Source organism: Drosophila suzukii, chromosome 3 (assembly GCF_043229965.1).
Source record: "Drosophila suzukii chromosome 3, CBGP_Dsuzu_IsoJpt1.0, whole genome shotgun sequence".
Lineage (NCBI taxonomy): Eukaryota > Metazoa > Arthropoda > Insecta > Diptera > Drosophilidae > Drosophila > Drosophila suzukii.
The window spans coordinates 71,256,038-71,281,429 of NC_092082.1; the positions used below are offsets into that span (position 1 = coordinate 71,256,038).

Sequence of the window (25,392 nt, forward strand, 5' to 3'; positions counted from 1 at the left end):
TAGTTAATCCTGTCAATTTTTATATTTTTTTTCTAAAACTTAATGGCTTGTCCACTGCTGTAGGCAATCCCCACTTGCTTGCTCCCACATTTATTGACACAAATTGCGTTTTGAGAACGGCATTTGGCAGCTCCCCCCGTTTTTCTTTTTATTAAAGCAATAATAAAATATTCATAAAGATTTCGTTTATGCAACGATAACAAGGCATATGTTTTAGAATAAACGAGCATTAAATAGGTTTGTGGCCGTCGCCCCCGCACAATCGATGGCGATCCCTGCTTTATTAGCCTCGCCTGAGTTATTTGCGGTCGGGGTTTATGCCTCCTTTAAACTGTGTTTTGGGGCTCAATCAATTCCCGGGCAAGCTGTGCGCCACACAATCATGTCAAGAATTCAATATCAAAGCGCGGGCGCAGCTGTCGCTGATGACATTGGGGAATGTCCACGATTTCATCAACCCCCGCCTTTTCTTTCAAAGCCATTGATGAACAGGCTTTGAGCGAGTGGGTGGTTGGGTTTTTGGGGGGTTGGGGTGCCTGGGTGGAAAGCATCGCATTTTGATTACAAATATGAAACATGTTCACACAAATATGACCTGCCCTTCAGTTCCCACCACACACTCCCAGCATCCTCAATGGCGTGTGTATGGAGTGCACTTAATGGCGTTCCGCATTTGTTGGAAAGGGGGTGGAAAGTCAAGTTAATATTGAGCCAACTTGAGTCAATTTTGACTGAGTGGGCCAAAATACACAGAGAGAAAAATTATCAGAACCACATTTGATAAAATAAATTTTTAAACAGACTAGGGAAATTCTAGATATAACGAAAATGTTTTAAACATAATTATGGTTGCAGTTGATAATGAACGAAACCCTTAAAAAATAAAATTATGACATTAATAAAGCGATATATAGATCATTACATTTTTTGTACTTCTTAGCCATCTTGAAAATGTGATAGTTTATATATTAAATATTATTATAACAAAAAAAGGTTTATTTAAAAAAAAAGAAGGGCTCTTGTATACATTATGTAAAACTTGTTATTATCATCCAAGAGGTTTTGGATAACCATAGTATTCTTCTTCTGTATTCATATACAGAAGAATAGTATTTTTAATACAGTAAGCTTAGCTTAAAAACATATTTTTTATGTTATGAAATAACATGAATAGTTTAGCTTAAAGCATTTTAGACTTGATGTATTTATATCATATTAAATTCTAATCAGTTTTTATCAGTGCAGCCGCACATTCGCTGAGATGGCAACACTCGGGAAAATTGCAAATAGACAAGATCTTAGGCCATTAGCTTTAATTGCCAAAGTTCTGGGGCAACAGCAACTGCAATTGCCGTGGCAGCTGCAACTGCAACTGCAACAAATTGCGTGGCTATCAATATTTCCGTGGCTGCATTTGATTTCCTAATGCATCCGCAGCGAGAGGCAGGTTCAAAGCTGACTGGCAGGCGTAGGGAGGGCTCCTTCACCTCCGCCATTCTGAAACCATCGTCCCTGTCAACGATTAACAATATCCGCTTGCCTGCCCCGGCAGGAGGTCACCCGCTGGCCTGGTTGGGAGCTTGGTTTTAATTAGTCCTGCCCGTACGTATTTTCTATTGGCCAATTCACCGCAGAAGCTTCATTACCGGACTGCCGTGTGTGTCTCTTTCGCTTTGTGCGTGTGTATTTCTGCAGGACAGATTGCGAGTCATTAAGTTGATGCAGCAGCAGTAGCAGTAGCAGCTGCAGCAGCAGAAGCAACATCGGTGTAAGCCACACAAACAGGCAGTTAGAATGCCACATGCCACGCCCACAACAGCGGTCGAGCGTTGTCGAGGGGCTGGTGGCAGCTGTAACTGAATCGAAATCAGCATCAGCACCAGAATCACATTCCGAATCCGTAGCCGAGCCCGGATCAGAGCAGAAAACGAAACAGAAACATGTCGAGAGTTAACCTTTGTTGGCGGTTTCAGCTTTTTGTGCGCCGGAAACGGCAGAGCAACTCAATCAGTTTTTGCGGTTTATGGTGGCCTGGCCAAAAGGGACACGCTAATGGCTCACAAATGGCACTTGAATAATTGAATGCCGGAAACGGAGGAGAAATGAAGCGCGCAGTATTACCCAGCAATGCCTGCACATGACATTGTCCTTTTTATACACGTAATACATGTAAGCAAATTGCACACTTTAACTACAAATTAACTACGAGTCGTACTAACTAATCTCAGGTTCTAAAGCGAAGCGTCCTTTTTGGCCTCACTGCCAGAAGCCTTATCAACTGGGTCCGAATGCGGTTTTTCTTTGTCCTGCTGATCGCTTTCCTGGCCGGCGTTCAGCTTTTCCTTTTCACTGGTAATGAGCTGCTGCAGCTCATCCTCCCAGCCCAGAGCTTTGGCCAAAGCCAGGACACCTGCATCGCAGTCGCTCAAGTAGGCCACATCCCTCGTGTTGTTGGGCCTGTCAAAGAGCAGCGACCTCTCATGGGGATCCATCCAGGGCACGAAGCTGGCCTGACCCACTGCATCGCGATTGATCAGCAGGCGCAGGCAACGGGGTCCTGGTCTTTGGACTAGAGAAGCAAACGGTTGCACCTCCAGCGAGGTGCCCATAATAATCAGAAGATCGCAGTCCTGGAAATCCTCATCGGGACTAGTGTAAAACTTCTCCGGCAAGTTCTCGCCAAAGAAGACAATGTCCGGCTTGACAACGCCCTTGCAATGCTTGCACCTGGGCAGACGATCGGCAAAAATCTCCGCCTTCATCCAGGCCATGTCGTACTCCTTGCGGCACTTTATGCAATGGTTGGTGTGGAAGCTGCCGTGTGCCTCGATGATCTTCTCTTCGGGCAGACCCGTTAGACGGTCTAATGTGTCTATGTTCTGGGTGTAGTGTCGCTGCAGCAGACCCTTGTCATGCAGTAAACGGACAAAGTAGTGGGCCGGCGTGGGAATAAAGGAGCCCGGGTACAGCTCCTTCGCGAGGGCAAAGAACGGAGCCGGGTTCTTCTCAAAGTAATCCAGATCGAAAATGGCCGTTGGGTGGGGGAGCTTGTACTTCTTCAGGTTGCTATATAGCCCGGAACCCGGCGACCGAAAGTCCGGGATGCCAGCAGCTAAAAGTTAGGTACTTAGTAGATCTCCTAGAGGGATGATAAGGTATACCCACATGTGGATATGCCGGCTCCCACCATGGTCACAATCTTCCTGAAGCCATGCTCTCGCCAATGCTCGGAAAAACCCTCGAACGACAAGTCTGGTATTACCTGGTTATAAGATAATATGCGGTTTAATTAAGATGATAATTGAATTATCAGGCGCTCCTCTCACCTTCTCCACTTTGAGGTCTGCCTTTGCGTCCGTGGAGCCACCCAGATTCAGAGTGTTTGCAAAGAAGCGACGAATCACATCCATTGTGGGGTCTGGAAAGCGTAGCTGGATAATAGGTGACAGTAAAAACCTCAGTTGTTAGACAGCAAACCTTTGTCCTCCTCTTCGTCACTGGATGAGGAATTGGAAGCCGTCGTCGTCGGTTTCTCCACCTTTTTCTCGCTGTCGCTCATGGCTGGAATATTCCTCGACCTCGGGAGGTGAAAGTATCTGAAACTTCGTATTATCCTATGAAATCCCCCCGTTGTTTTGATTATTTGTTGTCTTTTTAGGCAAAAAAGCAAAACACGCCGAGCAACCAGTGCTGAGAACTATCGATAAGAAATGGGAGTGAATGTGATTATCGCCAATAGCTATAAAATAGCTACTCTTGCAACTTTTTTTAGCTAGGTTAATTTTATGCAAATTATAATAACAAGAATTAATTAAGTATAACAATAACTAAATATAAAAATAAAAATTACCGTATTCGCAATATTTACTTTTTATGTGAAACCATGATTTTGAATTTATAAAAATAAAAATAATAATAAACTACAGGTAAGAAAGCTAAATTGCTACCACTGGCTGCACAAAATAACCGATAGTTGTTATCGGCCCACCAAGCGATAGGCTTTTTCTCGCCGCCAGCCCTCGTTGGCCGTTGGCCGATTACTCGATGTGCGGCGGGGGTGCAGCTCTGGCCGTTCGCCCAGCCCTGGAAAACCACGCCAGTCATTTTTGTTTTGATAAGGATACGGATACAAAAAGAGCGTGGCCTGGAAAAATTGCAGAAACGGCGGAGAAAGCGCCCCAAAACCGAGCGAAAGCGGTGCGAACTGATCGTCGGGCGGTGCGCGACAAACTGGGCGCCCATTCGAGCATCCCCAGTCGCTACGTGGAAGCGTAGGCAGCGTGTGGAGTGGAAGAAGAGGAGGCGAAGAAGAAGCAGCAGTAGCAGAAGTACACAGAAGTGCAACCAGACGGCTAAAATAACAAATCAAAGAGGGCCAAAAAGGAGCGGCAGCGGAGGCGACCAAGACGGGGGGGCGGGGAATGGCCGAGGGTCGTCGGTGGCTGCCATTGTATAACGCCGATGGGCAGACTGTAGACCCGCGCTAGGAACCCACATCTCGAATACCATGCATCTGAACCATGCGACCGCCGCGACGGCAGCCATGGCCAACTATCAGCACTACCAGCTGCCAGCCTCGCATGGTGGTGGCGGCGGCGGAGGAGGTGGCGGTGGTGGAGCCAATGGTGGATCTGGGCCCGGACCCAATTCCGGGCAGCAGCAGGCCACCACCTTGGCCAGCCTGCAGCAGAGCCCCTTTGCCCTGCATCAGCTGACCGCCGTGCAGGCCATCCAGCATCCCACCCACCAAGCTATGCTCCATCCACAGCACCCGCTGGTCCACCTGCTGGACATCTCCACCACCACGGCGAATAGTGGCGGCGGCGGTGGAGGCAATCACACGCCCATTTCGCCCATGAAACAGGAGGTGCAGAGCGTCATCAGCGAGGAGGAGGTGGTGGTGGACGATCCGCGCAAGAAGAAACAATGCCACGTGTGCAAGAACAAGTTCCGGCAGCTGACCACGTTACGCAACCACATGAAGATCCACACGGACGAGCGGCCCTACAAGTGCAAGCACTGCGACAAGGCCTTTCGCCAGATCTCGACGCTGACCAACCACGTGAAGATCCACACCGGCGAGAAGCCGTTCACCTGCAACATTTGCGCCAAGGACTTTCGCCAGCAGAGCACCTTGATCAATCACATCAAGACGCACAAGGGTGAGTTTGTGATCGCATCTGCCAGGCTGAGCTAACGATTTAACTGTCCCTTCTTGACTCGTTTCCGGGTAACAGCGGCGGAGTCCAGCACGCCGACGTCGCTGCTGAATTATCAGCCGCAGACGGGCAGCGGCAAGCACAGGAAGTCGCAGATGCACCAGGCCTACCAGCAGCAGCATCAGCGCGTCCAAATCTCAAAGACCTTGTACTCCGGCAGCTACAGCTCGCCGGCGGCCGAGGAGCTGGTGAAGCCGTTCCAGTGCAGCGTCTGCAAGCGCCGCTTCCCGCAGCTGAGCACGCTGCATAACCACGAGCGGACCCACATCGATCCCAAGCCGTACAAGTGCGAGACGTGCGACAAGTCCTTCAGTCAGCTAGCGACGCTGGCCAACCACAAGAAGATCCACACGGGCGACAAGCCGTACACGTGTTCCTACTGCCACATGCAGTTCCGCCAGCAGAGCACCCTCACCAACCACCTGAAGACGCACACGCACCAGATCGCTCCCGGGGGCGGGGGTGGAGCAGGAGGCGGCGGAGGAGCCGTCACAGCCACAGGTGAGCCGCTTGTGTGTTCGCCCTACCAATGAGCCGCTTTCTGTTATCACTGTGTGCATTGATTATTAACGCTCTTCCCTAACGAAGCTTTTATTTAAATCTTGTACGCATGCCAATTTCGACAAACCAACCTACAATCAACCCCCTCCTGCAGTGGATCACTCAATGCCCGCACCCCTGGCGCCCGGGACGCAGCAGCTGACGAGTGGGCTGCTGCCAAACAACCTGCACGGCAGCACGCCGAACATCATCCAACTGGACCACCATCCGCTCCTGCATTTCCTCGATGGCAGTACCACGGTCAGCTCGGTGGTGGCCACGGCGGCGGCCAACACTAAGGTGGAGCATTTCCAGGCGGGTGGGTCACCGCCGGGCCGCATGACCGTGGTGGGCAACATCAACATGCTGAAGGGCGATAATCCGGACCGGCCGTTTGGCTGCAGCGTGTGCCAGCGGTTCTTCTCGCAGCAGAGCACCTTGGTCAATCACATCAAGACGCACACCGGCGAGAAGCCGTACAAGTGCAAGATCTGCGAGGTGAACTTCCGGCAGGTGGCCACGCTCAACAACCACATGAAGATCCACACCGGCGAAAAGCCCTACAACTGTTCCTACTGCCCCAAACAGTTCCGGCAAAAGAGCACGCTGCAGAACCACCTGAGGGTGCACACCTGCTAGACCCACTCCAGAACCAGATCGCGACGCGATCCAGGTACGCAGCCAGCCAGCCAGTCAAGCAGCCATTGAGGAATAGTGCAATATGCATGCCACATAGCACATACACTTATAGATCGCATATACGGCATACGAATACGATTACATGAATACTATATTTGAATATATACTCGAAAGTGTTATTTACCTGCTGTGCAGAGCGCAATTGTATGTAACTATATCGTAGAGAGCTGATCCACATGCGTGTCCAATTGTAAATTAAGGCTAGCCGTATTCGCATAAGCCACGAATAATATGATACAGGGTGTTTAAGCCTAAACTCTATACTATCGTAGGATGGGTCGATTTGCGTCGGTGCATAAAAGTTATCTTAAGGCTGTTCTCAGCCATCTATATTTTATATTTTTGAACTTCTATCCTTGCAAAAAAAAACATTTTCGAAAGTGTAAATTAAACATTGGTACTGATAAAGATTTGAAAAGCGAGTTACACAATTTGTTTATATTTAATTTAAACGTGACCCAGGTCATTCACCTTTTATATCTGTTATGTTGTGAGATATTTTTTTATACAACATTAGTATTTCCTTTACAAGGAACTTGTTTTATGAGAAGCAAACGGTATTCTTTAATTTTGTACGATTAAAATTAATAATGCGCAACTGTTATTAAAACAAAATGGTACAGAATGGTTGAGTAGATTTCTTTAGCACCGAATCTTCTTTCTATAACAAATCGATCCACACTAAAACTATGCCCTTCTGCAACTGTTGTAACCCATGCCCCTGACCCTTCCGCGATACCTACCTATTAGTTCCGAGTATCGGCTTCTCTCAGCTTTTCTCGTCGTGTTAAATGTTAAGCCCGCCAGCAAAGTAAAGTAAATTAATTAAAAGTAAAACTAGTTATTGCTATACTGTGTGTAATCCCCGCCCGCTCTAAACTTGCATACGGCATCATCGGAACCGAACCGAACGGAAATCGAAAAAAGCAACTATTTATATAAGTGTACTCTTAGCGCATATTTAGCAGCATCTTCTACTCACATGACTACAAGCGGAGCGAAGGCGATCGCATAAATAATCAATAATACATTTAATGAAAACCGGGTTGCTTCTAGAACAAAAATTTAGAAAACGGAGAGACAAGAGTCCCTAAATTAAGTGAATCGATGAGGAGGAATACAAGTAAAACCAGCTATAATTGAATTGACAGAGATCGATCGTAAATGTTGTAGAGAATATATAGGATATATAAAAATATATATAACTACTTGTAAATGTAAGCGAAGCGAAGAGCTGAAACAACAATAAAACATGCAAAACAAAAACATACATTTTAGTGTTTTATAAATTAATGATTAAATACCAAGGTGGGTTATGCAGAAATATCCAGATAACCCCCGCGAATTCTCCGAAGGAAACACTCTTGCTTGATTTGAAAAAGGGGAATTTATTAAGTTTTTATGGTACGCAGGTATTGGGAAAAGGAAAAACAGTTCGTGTATAAGAGATACTAAAAGTAATTACTATAAGCACTTTTCGCATTAAATCTCTAAGGTATGTTGCACTGTCTATAAGTGGTGACTTTAAAGGGCAGAGAGCCTCTCGAGCATTGTTTGTTCATTATTCACCCCTAAATCGTGTCGTTTATTATTAACTTTCTATAAAAGGAAACGAAAAAGCGAACTAGCTAAGTAGTAGCTTCGGTTAAATTGGAATTTTTACGAAATCTGGTGCATCTACTCGTACTTGTGTGTATATTTATATATATATATCCGACATCCTAACCTACCCAGAGGATCTAACTTGAGTAAACAGTTTCCAGGGACAAATGGGAAAAGGACTTGCACATGGACGTTGTCTGCGGGAGAGACTTGAATCGTCGGGACTTATAAACGACAAACACTTAATCCTAGTTCGTGATTAGACTTTCTCACAACGGATGTTCTGGCCACGCGCCTCGGTCGGGGTTAAATCTCTGGCAGCGTGCGAAGGCATTTGAGTAGGACCAAATGTACAATTCAGTAAAGCAAATACGTTGTCTGTACTCTAGGGTGTATATATATGTTATCTATAGGTTGACCAAAACTTTTCATAATCCTAAACGAAATGACACCAACAACGACTCCGCCACTCTACTTGAACAGCCATCGCAGGATCAGGCTGACCATTAGCCCGATGAAGGCGTAGACTAGCGACTTGATCACCGTAGACTGTGAAACGCCGCCGCCCAGCAAGTGATGCGACTGCACGCCCATGTTGCTCGGCGAGGGCGCATACTGCATACGCTCCAGGCGCTGGCTGATCTCGTTCAGCTGACGGGTGTGCAGCTCCAGCACCCGGTTCACCTGGTCTACGGCCAAAGCGAGTCTGAAATGGGGAAAGTGCCCATTATGAATAACCTTACTCCCAAGGGAAACTAAGTTCAAGGATCTACTTACTGCTTGATCGCACTGGAGGAACTGCGCTTGACCGCTCCTTGGGGCGACAGGCTGGAGTCCGAGTTGGTGTCACGCGGCGCCAGCACCAGACTCTTGTTCTTAGCCTTGGGCACTATTGAGCCGCCCTTCTGCGTGGCCTGTCCGGCCGGCGATTGTCTTTGGGTTCGAGATAACGTCTCGATAGAGCTGCGCAGGGGATGGATCATCTCAGCCCCGTGGACAATGGGCACCGACTTGTGTCGCGTCTGGGTGAGCACCTTAAACTGGCACTCGTACTGACGGACATCGTTGCGCGAGTCCCAGGGCCGCAGATCGGCATACTTGTACAGCCACTGGCCGTAGCTGTCCACCTCGAAGAGCTCGGGCATATGGGTGGACTCGGTGCTAAGCCGCTCCTTGGCATCCGCCCGCTGGCGCTCTTCCAGCACGGTCTTCTCCTCGGTGGCGGCCACCTGATCCTCGCGGGCAATCGCCTCGGAGACCTTCTGCCACAGGCGTTGCGACTCGTTCGGCTCCTGCAACTCCAGCGGAACCATGTGTCGCGTCAGACGCTTAGATCGAGTCTCGGCATCCACCTTGAACAGCAGCGTCTCCTCGCCTGTCTTGGAGTCCTTCACCCGGCACTCCTTGTCCCAGTGACCACTGATGGTGGCCAGCGTCTCCTTGCCCAGCTTGATTTTGCCCACAACGACATTTGTGGCATCCGCACCGCCGAGGAACGGCTTCAGCTTGAATTCCAGCTCCGTCCTGTAACCGGTGTTCTCACACTCGATGTTTATCTTGCCCCCCAGCTCCATGGAGAGCGTGCCCATCAGGATGCCCTTGCAGTGGGCGTACGGCGAGGTCGCCGTATAGCACTCACCGCGCGGCAGCAACGTCATCGTGGCGGCGCCCTCGAGCACCGCCGAAGTGCTGTTGCCGTAGAACTTCGATTTCGCCAGGATGGAGCAGGTGATGCTGAAGCCGTCCTCGCGATTTGTCACATAGAAGGCCGAAACGGGCGGATGGTGCGAGACCTGCTCGGCAATGTAGAAGGTTCGGCTGCCGCTGGGATGCTGCCAGTAGCAACGGAACCGTTCGCCCAGAATCGGGTTATAGGGCTTCTTCAGGCCCTTGGGCTTCTTGTAAAAGCTTGACAGGTACCATTGTACAACTAGCTTCATGCGTGTGAAGGCATCATCCTCCTGCACGGCCCTGGGATCGAAAGAGGTTTACTAATATATTGTAAAGAAAAGTGATGGGTAAACCCACTTGGAGAGCAAGTCCGCGTGGTAATACGAGTCGGATAGCTTGTCCAGGAATGATCGCGGCTCCAGGATAAACGTGGGCAGCACCACCTTGCTCAGATCCATCCCCGGTCGCACCTGCTTGACAATGCACCAAATTAGGCTCTTGTTCTCCTCTGCCAACTCCTCTACCTGCTCCCCTTGCTGCAGATTAAATAAGTTAACTATTAGTTGGTTAACAATTGGAATATCGGGATAGCTCACCTCGCCAAACTCCTCCTCGGTGAAGGGCACATACGAGGTCTCCTCACACTGCTGCTCGACGCCATCCTCCTGCGCCGGCTCTGCAGGATCCGACTCCGATTCCGACTCCAGGCCAGACATGACGGCATTGGGTGCTTCATTCTGGCTGTCTGCGTCCAGATCTGAAAATACACATCCAAACAGATGAGATGGGATTGTTTAAGAATTCTAATAGTCACCGACATTTCTCTAGCAGCCTGAGTCTGGCGAAATACAGGTGAAATATATCCACCTTTCGCCTGGGCACAAAAGCAGAATACTGTGAGGAATATCTAGCGCTAATTTTGACCATATGCGAGCAAATTGTTGTTGAAAAACGTTGGGATATTGGCTCCCAATGCCAGGCGGTGAGCATACAAAACACGAATTTTGAACATGTATATCGACTGCTACTGATGATGACTATTTAGCTTAGGGGGGAAACCCAATTGAAAGAAATATTTTAAGTCACACTTTGAGAATGTTTTGAACTTTTTGAGGTGACGTATTCTTTTGTTATTTCAATTAATCAAAAACTTCTAAATGTTTTAAAATAACACATTCGTCTTGTGTACTTCCGTACTTATAAATGACTTATAAGAATTAATAAACATTTTTCTATTAAAAATATAATCAGAATGCATCAAATAAATATATAAAGAAATTTAAAGTATAAAAAAAACAAATCTATTAAATCATCACTTTAGACTAAGGTGTTTTCGATGTTTTTTTCAATTTTTTTAGATTAAGTAGTACAGAAATCTAAAATATCTCATACAAATTACTACTACATTTAAATCCTCAGTTTCGATTAGTCTGAATATTTTTTCATTGAGAAAGTCAAGTATTTATATCAAAAGTTTTCTTTTAACAACTTTAAATAGGTGGACAATCTAAATTACATTATTAAAATGTCATTTAAGCCCGTCATTTATAATCGTAAAGTATTATAAATAAGTATTGGATATCTTTTTCAAACAAAATCAAAGTGCAATTCCTCTTTCAATGTGATCTTCCCCCTAGATGATATCCAACCAACTAAAACGACGGCAAAGAGGGGGCGTTATCACCCTTGACGTTCAGACGAAAGCGCGGAATCACTAGACAATCTGGCGGAGCGCTGAGGGGCCGCAAGCCCGTCTGGCTGCGATTATAGTCCCCATCGTCGTCATCCTCGCTGGAGCTGCTGTTGCACAGGGTGGCCCCCAGCGACATGGACTTGCTCATGGGGCTCAGGTGGCGCCGCTTTCGCTGAACCATGTCCATGCCCTGCTCCACACTGGAGGCATCGCTGTACGAGGTCTTGCGCTGCTCCAATTGGTGGCCAAAACGCGGCAGGCGCTTGGTGCGCTCCCAGTTGCTAACGGCGCTGCTGTAGAGCTGCTGCAGCAGCGGAGTGGGTGCCCGCGAGGCGGACAGGCTGGTGTCGGAGCGCGAGGTATCCGCCTCGGCCGAAGGCAGTGCCAGGAACTGCCCCCACTTACCGTGATCGTTGAAGTGCTTCTCGTAGTCCGCCTCCGACCACTGCGTCTCATGGGAGACGGGCAGCGGTTCGCCCACATAGCTGGAGGAGGGAGCAGCGCCTGTGCTGCTATTGGAGCGCAGCAAGAGGGCCGAACATCTCAGGGACAGCTCCAGGGCGTCCATCCAGCATTTGCCCGCCGCCTGGCTGGGAGCTCGGAAGATCAGGTAAGCGGTTGGCAACGGCTGGACAACGGCACCTTGAAAGAGAGTTTAATTAGTAATTGTTAGTTAAGTCTTTAAATAATTAAAGAAAGTCATTATAATAATAGATAACTTTTCATATATGAAAAATACTACAACTCCATATAAAGTTTCGGTATTATGAAGATCATCTTCAAACCAGTGTTGTAAGCTACAATTAAATGTATTTAAGGTGGAGCTGAGTAAGCTGAAAGAAGTATTAAATCTTTATAGTAATGGACTGCTTTTAATATATGAAAAATACTTCAACTTGTATACTGTGTTCGGGTATAATGAAGATCATCTTTAAACCAGTTTTGTAAGCCACAATTAAATTAACTAAACGCGGAGCTCAGTAACCGTACTTGATTTTCCGTTGCACAACATGTTTTATATTATAAATCAAGCTTTAAACTTTCATTTCTTGATTTTGAAAAGAGGTAAAGTATTAAATTACCAATGGTTTCCTTGTCGGGTCCTCGGGGGGCCCAAATGGACTGCTCCAGAGGATGGAATAGCTTGAAGCAGAAGCCATCCTTTTTGCTGGGCCGCTCGATTACCTGGCAGGAGGTGAGCATTACCGTGCCCACCCAGTGACTGCTCTTGGTCTTTTGGCTCTTGTAGATAAGCAGTAGGCCAGGCTTAAGCACACACCAAAGTTTTGTCCAGGACTTGAGGGTTCCTCGAACCTAAAAAACATTTAAGAATATTAATTACTAAAATCTATACTATTTAATGGGTATATTTTAAGCTTACCTTTAGCCAATCTGCCAGCACTATAACCGCAGGATCTTGCAGGGAATTCATCAGCTCACTGGCCACTCGCTTCTTCTCCCGCCTGTAGTTCTTCCTCTGGGCCTTGTAGGATTCTTTCCTATTAAGTTTGGCGGCATCGGCAGCTGACTATTATTAAAAGAAATTAATGTAATAACATTGTAATAATAATAATAATGCTATCATTAAACCTTTCTCCCATTGCAGCAGCGAAAAATATTTATATACTTAAAATACATTGCTGTATTTCGTAATAATTTTGTTGTCTTTTCGCTTAAATTTTGCCTGCGCTTACGTCAAATGCTCGGCAACAATTGCCTGGTAAGCTTTTAATTTCCTAAGTTGAAATCCGAAACGCATTGTTAATCTAATTAGCATTTATAATTTGCTTAGCTGCCGGATAAAAGTAAAAAATTTGTCACTTCTATGCCAGAATGTGACACGTGGCGTGTTCCGGAACACAGACCCATTATTTATTACCATTTATCACACAGTCGGCACACATCGATTATAACTAAATTAGACAACAGAACGCACCGTAGCAACTCTTATCTATGCTGCCCTCCCCATAAATAACCCAGATTTCATATACGGCTCTACAACTCAAAATTAAAGTTTGGGTTTACTTGCCTTATCTGCCAGACTTCCATCACGATTGTCTGAGGCCCAATTGGCGATTCCTGTAATACGAAAGATCATAGTTCTGTTATCATGGGAGCTGTGTGTGTACGATGTTTATGGTAAACATGATGGTTTGAATTCCGAAAAATATCTAATCGATCTAGCCCTGAAATAGTAGGATATCTTTTTGCTTTTTGGAAACTTTTCCATCGCCTATTTACGATCCAAAAACCGAGACCAAACAAAAACACAACAAAGGTGGAAAACCGCGAAAATTACGAAAGATAATAGAGAACTTAAACAATGATTCCCAAGGTGCGCTGGTCGGAGGGTCAGCGGTTTATTTATTTTACAAATATGTTTTATTTTATTGCGAAAGATACACAGGCCAGAACACAAACGCACGGTACTAGCTCATCGCGAGAAAGATTCTCTGCGTCTTGGGGTCTCGAGATCTCGAGATCTCTACATCTCTCGTACCGCCCGACTGGCATTGTCAAGTATCTCGCACTTGCACTTTAAACATCGTCAAACGGCCGCTGCCCTCGTGTCTTTCACATTCTTATTAATTATTTTTATTGCTCGGCTAAAAATAAAGGCCTCCCAAAAGAGTCAAGAGTAAGTCTCTTAATATGCAAAAACCACACATAAAAAAAACTCAAAGAATTAATTAACATTCCCTTCGAATTATGGGTTTAATAATCGTCACTTGCTTTGTAGGAGATTCATGACCAGACGACACCGCTTCGAACTGCGTTTCCAATATTTGTATCTCTATTTATTTTTGCATATTTTGTTGTGTTTTGCTCATTCGGGTTTTGCAGGGCGGCACTACATGGCGTATGCGTGATGCGAGAACCGATTCAGAGACGCCGACCTCTGCTTGGTTTATTTTATTTATTTATTTATATTTTTTCTTTTATTTTTTTTTTTTTTTAATTTTCTGCCTGCCGCTCGTCCGCTGGCCGCTCGCCGACTGATTGAGATATATCGAGTCTGCCCCGAAACGCGCGCACAAAGCACAAACACAACAAAAGCACCAGCGGCAAATGACAAAAGCACCAGGGCAGCGCCGCAGCAGAGGCCCAACTACTACTACAATTATCTGGCTTTCGTCATATATTTTTTTGACAACAAAAAAAAGATATAGAAAATATTCGCCTAGCCAAAATACTCATCCAAAATGAGAGGATCATCTCTGTTGCGCTGCCTCGGTCGACGCCTCTGCCAGCGTCAGCAGAAAGTTCGCTATATGTACTCATGCGTAGATATATAGATACTCAGTGTGCTTTTTCTGCCCAGATAACGATATCATCGCCGACTGCGCTCTCTCAAAAGCAAATATTCAAACGAGAGAGCGGCAAACCTCTGCCGGCGGTATCTAGTATAAAGGAGGGGGGTTATTAGCAAGTCTAACTGATATATGATCTCACCCTAAGATGTTTGAAAGTGGAAATATCTAGTGGAATCCCTGTGTTTTCTCACAATAACATCATACTAACCTATCCCAATACGGAGATACAACAATCGAACCGAAACGGAAATCTATTCCTATGATATCATAACTTAAGTACTCTTATTATATCTAATATGTATTTCTACACTCTTTTTTATATACCTATAAATTCTGTAGTTTCAGTTTTTAATCTAAAATATAGTAAAATGCATTTTTAGTTGCATCACTTCACATCCAAACACTTTTATCAAATTTTTAAACAGAATTTAAAAAATTCCCAAGAGGTTTAAAACATTAATGGTTTTAGTAAAGATAATAGTCATGGAGACTTTAATTAACTATTTATTATCTGAGCTTTCATTTTTTGACAGGGTTCTATTAAAAACAAATGAATATGACAAAGTCCAAAGAAACACCTGCGAAATATACCATTATTATGTCACTCAGATAAACCTCTTTGAGTACAACACTAAATACCCTTTAAGGCCTATATCACACCTGTTGATAATTATGTGGGCAAAATCAGAAAATCCAAAAAAAGCCAGGTGTGCAGAGTTGATATCTGTATTTCAAATATTACTCATCACTAAAATCAGAACACGTCTATTAACCTTATCAACCATGTGGAGCACTATAGATAATGGAAAAAGCCGTGCGGTCTGTGGGTGGTGATTTGACATATTCGTGGCCACAAGGGTCCAATAAATCCGGCACAAGTCGACTCATCTATCGATTTGTGTAAAACCACTTTTGGCGGGAAATCCTTAACTATTTATTGTTAGTAAACCGATTAGTGTTTCCCTATATATATAGCCCAATTAAAAGTTATCAAAGTGCAAAACTTTCAGGCTGTAAAACTCTCATGAATGTCATAACTGTGATGATAAGATATGATTGCCATGGCCAGCATTTATCCACGTTTCTCGCCCACAATGGGCAGAGGTTGAGTGGCAGGGCACTTTAAGTATTATTAATAATACGAACACTCGCAAAATCGTTTGATAATAATGCGCCAAAAACAATGGCAAAAAAAGCGCAACAAAAGCTCTAAACAAAAATAAAAGGCAAAATGCGTCACGCCAAAATTGGAACGCATGGCTGGTTTGGCAAGGGGATTTCGTGGGTGGGGTTGTGCCACATGAGAAATGCATACGAATGCGACTTTAGCCAGGTTCTATTCGGTATGCGGAATCAGGTGATAATCATGAGCATTACGAACGTGCTGATTGTGTTACTGAACGCATAACAAAAACCAAAATATCCATCCTCAAAATCGGTAAATAATGATTGTTTTTAGGATCGTGCCGACCGAATCAAAATCAATTTTTTATTTGCCATGATGGATGCTGAAGTGCTGCGGATGTTGAATAACCAAATAATTGATCGGAAGTGGCGAACTATAATTTTTGTATTTTGTGTGCGGATCAGGCGTTGAAAGTAATTACTAGCATGCGTATTGAATTTGATTGAATGAAAGCAAAGCTAAATAAAAATGGAATGATCAATGAAGATATTGGGATCGTATTGATCAAAAAGATCAAAGAAACTTTACCCTCAGAGTATTTATAAATGTGATGATCATAACTCAAGAAGTATGAGTTATTTTAATGATTTACAAGAAAAAACTAAATTAAAATTTGTAAAATAAATTAGTCTTGAGAGATGGATGATATTATTGGTTGTTTTACAGCTTAGAACTGTATTTTAAGATGCATAACTGACAATGAATGACCGTTTGAAATGATTAGTGATACTCTAGTTCAACTGTGCTGAAATTTTGATTTATTTTTTAGAACTTCACCTGGCGATGATGGCGCCGGACTGTTGCTCAAACTGTCCGTGGACGGAAGTTTGGTCATGAGCACTTTTAGCGAAGGTCGCCGTTTGAATTTGAAATCGAATACTGAGGAGCAGTTTGCAGCACACACATACATACGGGGGAGAAAGAGAAAGCGAGCAATATGTATATTGGTATATATTTTTTAATATAGGATTATGGTATTATAGAACCTAGGTCACTGGTACAGACAGTTTTGGAAACACACTAACGACACAGAGACAACGACAAAATTGTACAAATAAAGTTTTTACCACAACATAACAAAAGAAAGAAAACTTAGGGATAGTCGCACGAAACACGCAGAATGACATACTTAATCTCGGACAAAAACAGCTAACTACACAGCGAAAAATCGGGAAAATCATGAAAACATTGAAAAAAGAAACCATAAAAGAGTCGCACTTATTATATTTATATAAGTTTTTATTTTTCTAAATAAGTTGTGGGGAGTTCCATCTGATTTTTCCAAAAATAAAGATACAGATTCCAAGCAAATATCAAACTGAAAAAGATGTGTTAAACAATAAAGCTCTTGAGTATCAATTAAGCTCTTCGTAAAGTTTCGAGTGCGAAATCCTTGACAGGACTAAGTCTTAAGCCACTTGATCCAATCAGGCGTAAGGAAGCCCCGCGAAAACGCCCCGAGCACATCCATTACCATTACGGCCTTAATTATGGCCGCTCGTCAATTGTCTGATATCGGACATGTGAGCTCAGCACGCAGCTGAATCGCTATCGAGGAACCCGAGGAGCGCCAAGGAGGCGCCTGCCCGGCTGGTGGTAATTAAGATTGCTGTTGCGATGGCGATGCAGATGCGGATAGGATGGCGATGTCGATGGCGATGGCGATGGGATGGTCGAGACAATACGGTGCCCTGATTGATTTTAAATAAAGCGCCAACGCCTCGCAGGCAATCAATTTACGCAATTAGAACACGCCTCCGTAGTTTCGAATAGTTCAGAGTTCAGCACCCAAGACGTTGCCGACATGTTTGGCCTGCACATCGAGAAATGATATCATATATCTTTGAGATACTTTTGAATAATTGATTAAGATATATCTTACATCATTGTATTTACATTTAAGAGAGATTTATCATCATTTTTCTCGTTCTCTGGCTGAACTAAGGGTACATTTCCATTTAAGCTTTAAAACCTAAGAAACCCGAAAACGGTCCTAACTTTCTTTACTATAAATTGTATGTGAACCAACTGCCTAAATGTCCTTTGAAATTTTCTTAAACTAAAGTGTAATTCATTTTATTAAATACTATAAAACAAATAAAAAATAACGTAAATATATAATATCATTTGCTATTCACATTTCATTTTAACTTAAATCGAACTGAACCTTTAATGATATAATTAAAGTTAAGGCTTCAATAAATAAAGGCAAATACATAGTAGCTGTTAATAGTGATAAGTATTTTTTTCAGTGTCTTGTCGTTGTGGAGAAAGTTACGGCCAGGCCTCCGGCAACCATCCCCTTTGCGTGTGGAAGCTCAGTAAATTCCCGGCCGAAGGATGCCAGCTGATGCAAGACATTGCAGCTCGCAAAGTGCAATTTTGAGCTGCCCGCTGGGCTTGGCCAAAACTGACGTCATATTTGGCCGCTGAAATGGCGCCGCTCTTAATGACCCCAAAAACCTCTCTGACCCCGCCACAAAATATATGTTGTTGCTTCTTTTTTTACGTAATCCAATTACAATTTAGTTGGCTTTCTGTTTGTGTGTGTGGGGGTCATTGGAGAAACACTTTATAGTGTGGGGTCGGGTCATCATATTTTATGGCCAATATAGCGACTTCAACTAGAAACTTCACTCAAGAAGTGGCTAGATCAATGGGGGGCCAGGCTTACACCAGAAAATACTCAACTTCTACCCTTTTGCCCAATGTTTTATTTATTGGACGGTAATTTGCCCAAAAGCATGCTATAAAATATTCATCGATACACAGACACACCTACACACTCTTTCAGAGCGGAACGCACACAATCAAGTGACTCGTTCAGTATGCAAATTCAGATGTAAATAGTATTAGTCTGCTGAATCCCTCTAATACACAGAGAAAAAAGGATTTTATCAGCTGTAAGCCATCATCTGAATATTCTGGTTAAATTGATTAGATACTCACTAGAAATATTATTAGCTATACCCTATTACTTAGCTTTAAAAATTCATTTTTTTAATAACGAAAGACTTTTAAAGATCTTTATTCTCTGTGTAAGCTGCATCTCTCTCTGCATTCTCTATCTCACTTTTGACCTTTCGGAGATGGAAACAATTTTCAGCGAAAACAAAAATAGAACACGGCGAAAAAAGAGGGTTGGGAAACTGACCCACCATCGTGCCGTTTCGTCCTGCCCTTAAATCAACACTCTGCTAAAAATGATGGTAGAAACATTCGTCTTTAAAGTTGTGTATTTAATTCGAAAACCATACAACAAGTAAATTATATATGTAATACCAAGAGTTCCATAAATGAACTATTATTATATTTTCGTCATTTAAAAAAACATTTGAATTATATTTTAGGAACTGTTATTAAAAACAAATATATCTTTAAAATTCATATTCTACACAGATCTCAATTCACTTAAGCTCTGACTAGCCCAGAAACGAAGACATCATACAAAATGCAGTCATGCATCGATTTTTCTTGTATTTATTTTGTACGCAATTTCCCTTTTGGCACCTCTGAACATTTCCGCGTGCCACCGATAGCAAAAGGAGGACAGTTGAAAGGGAGTGGTGGGTGTGGATGTGTTTACCTGTTTACCAGGTGTACGCTTTTCCGAACATTTATGACATGCAGTTTTTCGCATAGTTTTCCATGCGAGTAATGTTTATTCGCACCCACTGTTCCGACCGCCCGGGGCCTCAAAAATAAACAGCAAAAGACGAGGCGACTACAATGGTAATTATAAAGTCGCATTCGGATGGAAAATGAGTAAGAGTGTGAGTGCTTGTGTCAGCTAATTGCGTATATATAAGATATAGGGTGCTGTAGGGTGGACCTGGTTGGTATGCAAAATATAAGGTACCCACTAAAAATATCACAATTTTCAACTTTAGAAAGGTTTATTTATCGTAAAAATAAAACCAGTTCCTTAAAACTGCAATTTCGCAACGCGTAAACTTCAAACTCATAACCTTCAGCTGGCATAAAAGTCCACCCCAATTAACACCTGTTCATATATGTATAGAAATAGTGTTTAGGTATGGATATATATCTGGGCTATAAAGTAATACAGCATGCGAATAAAATTTTAATGACGGTTGCACGCCATAAAGCAAACAATAAACAACAGCAACAAACCACAATGACATCGAAGCAAATCGTGCGTGTGCAAAATGTCGTAGAACAACGTTGGTTACCAGGTAACCCCCGACAATCCTAAACCCCAACTAACCGCTTAACCACGTCCCATTTTGTTACAAAGTAAAAGTAAAAAGGTAATCGATAAAGCGCATAAAAAATGAAATCAGAAACCCGAACATATGTTTTCTAAAAGCAATTGTTAAAATTCACAGACCAATTATAGCTTTTGATTTAAATTCATGGTATTGAATTTCTAATATGGAAATCAATAAAAAGGATGGGATCGCTTAACTCAACAACTGGTGGTTAAGTTCCCATTATAAAGGCGAGTTTCCCTAGTTATTATTTACTTTGTGTATACTTTTTTAACAGAACCCCGTAAGAAACTAAGTTGAATAACATTGTTTAATTAAACATCAGAAATATGATCTCATCTCTGAGCAAGTAAACTCAATTAAAAAACTTTATATAGACTGACAGAGGAACGTCGCATATGGTCTTTTGTGATTTATATACAAAAGCCAAAAATAAAAGAAACGGCAATGAGAAAAAGTTTTCATTATATCTTAATATTAAGAAAAGTTTACAAAGATGTGATGTCATCTGAGGTAACAGAAAACCTACAAAGTAGTGACTCAATTTGATTCAATAGAATGATTTCTATAATTCGTTTATTTGGATATTTGAAAATGAATATTAATTTTCTTGATAAAAACAAAGAAATGCGGGTTAGTGGTATTTAATGGACTACACAAAGAACTCAATTACGCTGTTAATTGATATGAACCGGCAGATGAACATCGTCTATTGCCATGGTACCAGCTGTAAACACACAAAAAGCGACAGACCTTCACCGTGGGTTTCCGCACAGGTGCAAATGGCAAGCGCCAGTTAACCAATTTGACAGTCACCAAGCCCCCACAATGGCCCCCCAAAAAATATCCGGACCAACAAGTAGCCTAGCAACCAAAACCCACCAACCAAACTGACTAGAGTCAGACAACTGGTATGTAAATCAATTAACACAAGCGCCTGAATCTCACATGGATGAATGGGCCCGCAGAGCGGAAGCGCGCTAAATGACGAACAAAAGCCGAGTGTTAAGCGATAACGTGGCCCCTGGGATCGGATGGAGTGGGATTACGGATGGTATGGGGGTACGGGTTTGCGGATTAGCCGGCAGGCGACTGATGAATGAGCTGGAATTTTGAAATGTGAGCAGCAGCGAAATCAAAACAAGCAAAGCGCACAGCATACGGAAATGGAAATCAAAAAACGGAAAATCAGAACCTATGGGTTTACAAATGCGGTCAAAACCGGAATGTTACCGTAATGTGTTATCTTTGGGTTCCTAACTTGACTATTAAATTATTTTTTATGGTTTTATGGACTTTTTTTGTTTGCTTCCTGAAATTAATTTATTATATCTGAATTGAGGAATTGAGTCAATTGCTTTTATTGTTGTTGATTCAGTCGATAGATGTTAAGATAAGATAAGAAGGTCTAAGAATGCCTTATTACATGCAATAATAACCAGGGAAGTTTATTAGATACAATCTTATGATATAAATAATACTTTAGATAAACTAATTAAAGGAATTTACATAAAGTATTTTTAATTTATGATTGTTTGTTATTTGTAGCTTTTTAAATACAGCTCTTGAGATTATTTTGGTTCATCTAGGGTTAAAATTCATTTGGGGAAAGTTCGAATGGGTAATCAGCAAAATGTACTCAATTTCCTCTAATTTATGAATGGCTTCTTTTTATGCTATTTGTGAGAATGTGTGTGCGTTTTTGCGATAATCGATATTGCATTAGAATCGATTGCGACTGATCGAATCGCTGATAGTGTGAGCGAGTGAGAGAGAACGAGTGTAAGTGACATTGAATGGAGGTGGAGGAGAGAGGGAGAAAGAGACAACACAGAGAGGGGGGCGGGTAAAAAGGGGGTCAAGCTCACCTGTCGACTGACGCAATCCGGCGCTATTTGGCGGCGTGATGCTGATGCCACTGACGCTGCTGGCGGCGCCAACACTAACGCCCAGCGATTGATTCGATGCGCCCATGGACAGGCCAGAGGGGGTGACAGCACCGCCACCCCCCGCTGCGGAGGGCAGGGGCGCCTGCAGTTGCAGGAGGTGACTGCCGGTGGGCACACTGCTCGACTGTTGTTGCTGCTGCGGTGTTCCGGGCATCGAGTGGGAGTGGGGGGTGGAGGGTTGCGTCAGCGTGTCCCCACCGCCCCCCGTCTGTTTGGCACTGTTGATGCGTATGGGGGTGCTGCTGGCCCCCTGCCCGCCACTGCCACTGGCACTGCTGGTAGCAGGGGCGGCGGCAACAGGGGTGACCGACGATGAGTTGGCCGCCAAGGGGGCATTATTAACGGGCGTGCTGGGCGTTGCGGGTTGCATGGCCTTTGGATTGCTCAATTATTGCACTAAATTAATTCTTATTAGTTCTTCACTTGAGTGGTTCCTTTTATATATTTATTAACCCCTTTTTTTTCCTATCAATCAGCAGGCATTGCTCCAATTGTCGTTCTCACAAATACACGCACACACTCCCCCACTCAAACACTCTCGCACACACACACACTCACACTGAGGGCCGGACGCAGGGCCAATTATTGATTTTGTTTTAGCCGCTCAAGAGTTTGAACCCCCTCTCTCGTTTATTTTTTCCACTAGAATTTTGTGTCGTTAGCCTAGAAATATTCAAGTTAAACTGTTAATTAGATTCTGATTAGAAGCGTGCTTTCTAGCTCAGCTGGTCAGTTGGTTCAGTTGGAAAGACGGCCACGTAACACGCTCTTTAAATCTCTTCTTTTTTGTGTTTTTTTGGTACCAATTAGTGGCAAAAAGAAAGGCGCTTCTGCTAGCAATGGTACTAATACTAATGCCACAGCTAGTACAATTCTAACACGCACAGGCACACACACACACACGCGCGCTCACACACACGTTTTGTCACACACTTTTTCGATTTTCGTTTCTTGTTTTTTGTTATTTGTTTTTCTTTTTGCGGCTCTCTTTCTGCCCTTCTTTCTTTCGTTCTCTCTGTCCGGCGTCGCTGGCGTTTCGTTTGAAACTGAAGCTGCAATTCGTAGTCGTCGTATCGTATCGTCCGTATTCCAAAAAGCTAAACTTGTTTCTTTTCGCTTTCGTATGAGCTCATCCAGCGACAGCAACAACAACACCGCCGACGTCGACGTCACCAGCCCCCAAGCAGCCAACCACCCAATCCGCCCACCGAACAGGCGGCGAGTATTATTTTCATGACGCGGCCAAGACGCTGGAAAGTGGTTGTGGATGTGGATGTGTGTAAAAGCGAAACAAGCTTTTCGTGTTTTTTTGTTTTCGGGGAGGATTACAAGCGCGGCGTCAGCTGTTTTTTTTCGCCCACCCCTGGCTGCGGTTTACCAGGGCCGTATCGCAGCTCAGCCAGGGCTGCGCAAAGTAACGGAAACTGTTAACTCAAAGCTTAACATTAACATTACAGTGCGCGCTCTGTTCAGTGAAGCCTTTTCACATTAGCTTTCGTTAGGGTGAACCAAATTTTGGGAGCTTACTTGAATTGTCTGTCAAACACGTCGCCCATATAGTTAAAAAACGCAAAATCTACTCTGCTATAAAAAGAATTACTTTCATTGTTTTAATTTATGTTTATTTTAACATTTGAATCCAAACTTTGACTATATGCGTTTGTTTTAGTAGCTTTTTGCTTACCTTTTTGAGCTACACTATAAACTTAAATCTATTTACCATTTGACCCAAATTTTCGACTTAGATCCACTTTTCAGTAGGTTTTATGATGTAATTTGATTCATGATACCCTTTAAACTCCATCTACTGATACATCATTCGAATGGCGCAAAAGAACCTGTACGACACTTGCATGAACTGAAAATATATAGAATGTAAACAACTATTACAACTTAAAAGTCACGGAAACTCACGGAGCTCATGGTCTCCATGGATATGTCCAGAAATACAGTGGCATGTAGACAGACGGGCTTCTGGGCCCGCATAGCTATAAATAGTAACATTTTCCGGAATCGAGCATCACACTCCATCCAGTTCATTTCGTAGACAGCAAAGCTAACGTTATTACTCTGCAAATATAATTTCGGTATGAATCACTATGAAAGCATTATGAAGAATACAGAACAGACCGCATTGATCAGCATCTGGCTCAAGGAACAGATGAGGTAGATCTCCACGAGAGCAGAGAGTATGATTAGCACCTGTCTTCCGAAATACAGCAAACTAAAACCAACAGTCAGCTGAAATCCCACATTGCAAACGAGCAGCGAGGAGTTGATAAAGTTCAGGAGCAATGCCACCCCAAATACATTGTTCATAAGGTCCGTGATTCTGTAAGAGATTATTATTGTCTCTGACCGAAATTCGTTGATAAACTTACTCGAGTACTTGGATGTGGTAAGCGATTAGAGATCTTAAGTCCTTTAAATCCTCCTCAGCTCCACTGGCATCACGATTGTTACGAACATTGAATTCCCTGAGAGCCTTGGCCAATCTATCGAAATGCATGATGACCTGGATGACCACGGCGAACATCATGAGATCGGCGGATATATAGCCGCAAGTGCAGGTGTAAGCTGCTATGGACTGAAGCAAATAGGCCGGCCAGAATTTCCAACTTTCGCGCCAGTTCCAGGGAGCAAGAGACACATAGGGCAAAGTCAATTCGGCATTTGGCGAGTGGAGCCAAAAACTTTGGATTGCATATTGTGCGATGGCGGAAATACTGTTCGTAATAACCATAGTGGTCAGAAGAAATGCGAAGCCCTTCGAAATCCGGTTGCAGAATTTCATATAGTGTCCCACAGCATACTGCTCCTGTACCTTGGCAACTGGCGGTGGAAATAACGACTTCATGTGCCGCACCAGGCTGCTCAACTTTCGCTTTTGCAACTGAACAACGATTATCTTTAGGACACCAACATTGCCGAAAGTGATATAGCCCACGACCATGGATATATGGAGGAAATCCGCATTGGGACCCACGGAGCTCGTCACAAACACCATCATTAAGATATAAATAAAGAACATGTTGATTACGTGGAATACAAGGTACAGTCGAAATCCCAAGCTCGTCTCCTGGTCCGATTCGTAGGGTTCCACACCAATAGAGTGAAAGAAAAATCTGGCCAGCCTTAGAAAGTCATCGGCTACGGGAAAAACCTCCTTCGACTTCTCCACGGCTTTAATCTCTTTAGCGAAAATCTTCTTTTTTAAGTCAATGCTCATGTTGATCAAGCTGAATTCACTGCACAATTTTGTGGGAGCTAAAATTGAATGGTTTATA

At 43.6% G+C, this 25,392-nt stretch overlaps 4 protein-coding genes and 1 long non-coding RNA gene across 16 annotated transcripts; 2 read left to right on the top strand and 3 right to left on the bottom strand.

Moving 5' to 3' along the window:
• Positions 1-2,117: 2,117 nt before the first annotated feature.
• On the bottom strand, positions 2,118-3,704 carry Sirt2 (Sirtuin 2). Its single transcript, XM_017085832.4, has 4 exons — positions 3,478-3,704; positions 3,327-3,418; positions 3,166-3,262; positions 2,118-3,112 (listed from the first exon to the last, which is right to left on the bottom strand). Exons 1-4 carry the CDS (start codon positions 3,557-3,559, stop codon positions 2,232-2,234), a joined length of 1,152 nt encoding a protein of 383 aa, XP_016941321.4. The 5' UTR covers positions 3,560-3,704; the 3' UTR covers positions 2,118-2,231.
• A 342-nt stretch (positions 3,705-4,046) lies between these two features.
• LOC108018298 (gastrula zinc finger protein XlCGF26.1) lies at positions 4,047-7,728 on the top strand. 2 transcript variants are annotated; one of them, XM_017085831.4, is made up of 3 exons: positions 4,047-5,162; positions 5,238-5,720; positions 5,808-5,950. In XM_017085831.4, the coding sequence occupies exons 1-3, from the start codon at positions 4,508-4,510 to the stop codon at positions 5,816-5,818; spliced, it is 1,149 nt and encodes a 382-aa protein (XP_016941320.1). In that variant the 5' UTR covers positions 4,047-4,507; the 3' UTR covers positions 5,819-5,950. The 2 variants fall into 2 exon arrangements, with proteins under 2 accessions (XP_016941320.1, XP_016941319.1); XM_017085830.4 differs by having other exon boundaries at positions 4,048-5,162; positions 5,875-7,728.
• Positions 7,729-7,826: 98 nt separating this feature from the next.
• Orp8 (Oxysterol-binding protein-related protein 8) lies at positions 7,827-23,262 on the bottom strand. Of its 11 annotated transcripts, XM_070995850.1 has the most exons (11): positions 23,039-23,261; positions 22,025-22,768; positions 16,702-16,803; positions 13,454-13,503; positions 12,806-12,952; positions 12,507-12,738; positions 11,830-12,066; positions 10,328-10,488; positions 10,089-10,267; positions 8,838-10,031; positions 7,827-8,766 (listed from the first exon to the last, which is right to left on the bottom strand). In XM_070995850.1, the coding sequence occupies exons 2-11, from the start codon at positions 22,473-22,475 to the stop codon at positions 8,532-8,534; spliced, it is 2,988 nt and encodes a 995-aa protein (XP_070851951.1). In that variant the 5' UTR covers positions 22,476-22,768; positions 23,039-23,261; the 3' UTR covers positions 7,827-8,531. The 11 variants fall into 11 exon arrangements, with proteins under 11 accessions (XP_070851951.1, XP_065722615.2, XP_070851949.1 ...); XM_065866543.2 differs by having other exon boundaries at positions 12,806-12,948; positions 13,450-13,503; positions 22,025-23,262; XM_070995848.1 differs by having other exon boundaries at positions 22,025-23,261.
• Positions 20,172-23,436, top strand: LOC139352956 (uncharacterized). The gene is made up of 2 exons (XR_011604019.1): positions 20,172-21,067; positions 21,125-23,436. It is a non-coding gene; the product is annotated as an uncharacterized lncRNA (long non-coding RNA).
• Positions 23,437-23,713: 277 nt separating this feature from the next.
• Positions 23,714-25,334, bottom strand: LOC108018286 (odorant receptor 67a-like). Its single transcript, XM_065866548.2, has 4 exons — positions 24,487-25,334; positions 24,236-24,437; positions 24,020-24,175; positions 23,714-23,963 (listed from the first exon to the last, which is right to left on the bottom strand). The coding sequence occupies exons 1-4, from the start codon at positions 25,332-25,334 to the stop codon at positions 23,910-23,912; spliced, it is 1,260 nt and encodes a 419-aa protein (XP_065722620.1). The 3' UTR covers positions 23,714-23,909.
• Between the last annotated feature and the right edge of the window lie 58 nt (positions 25,335-25,392).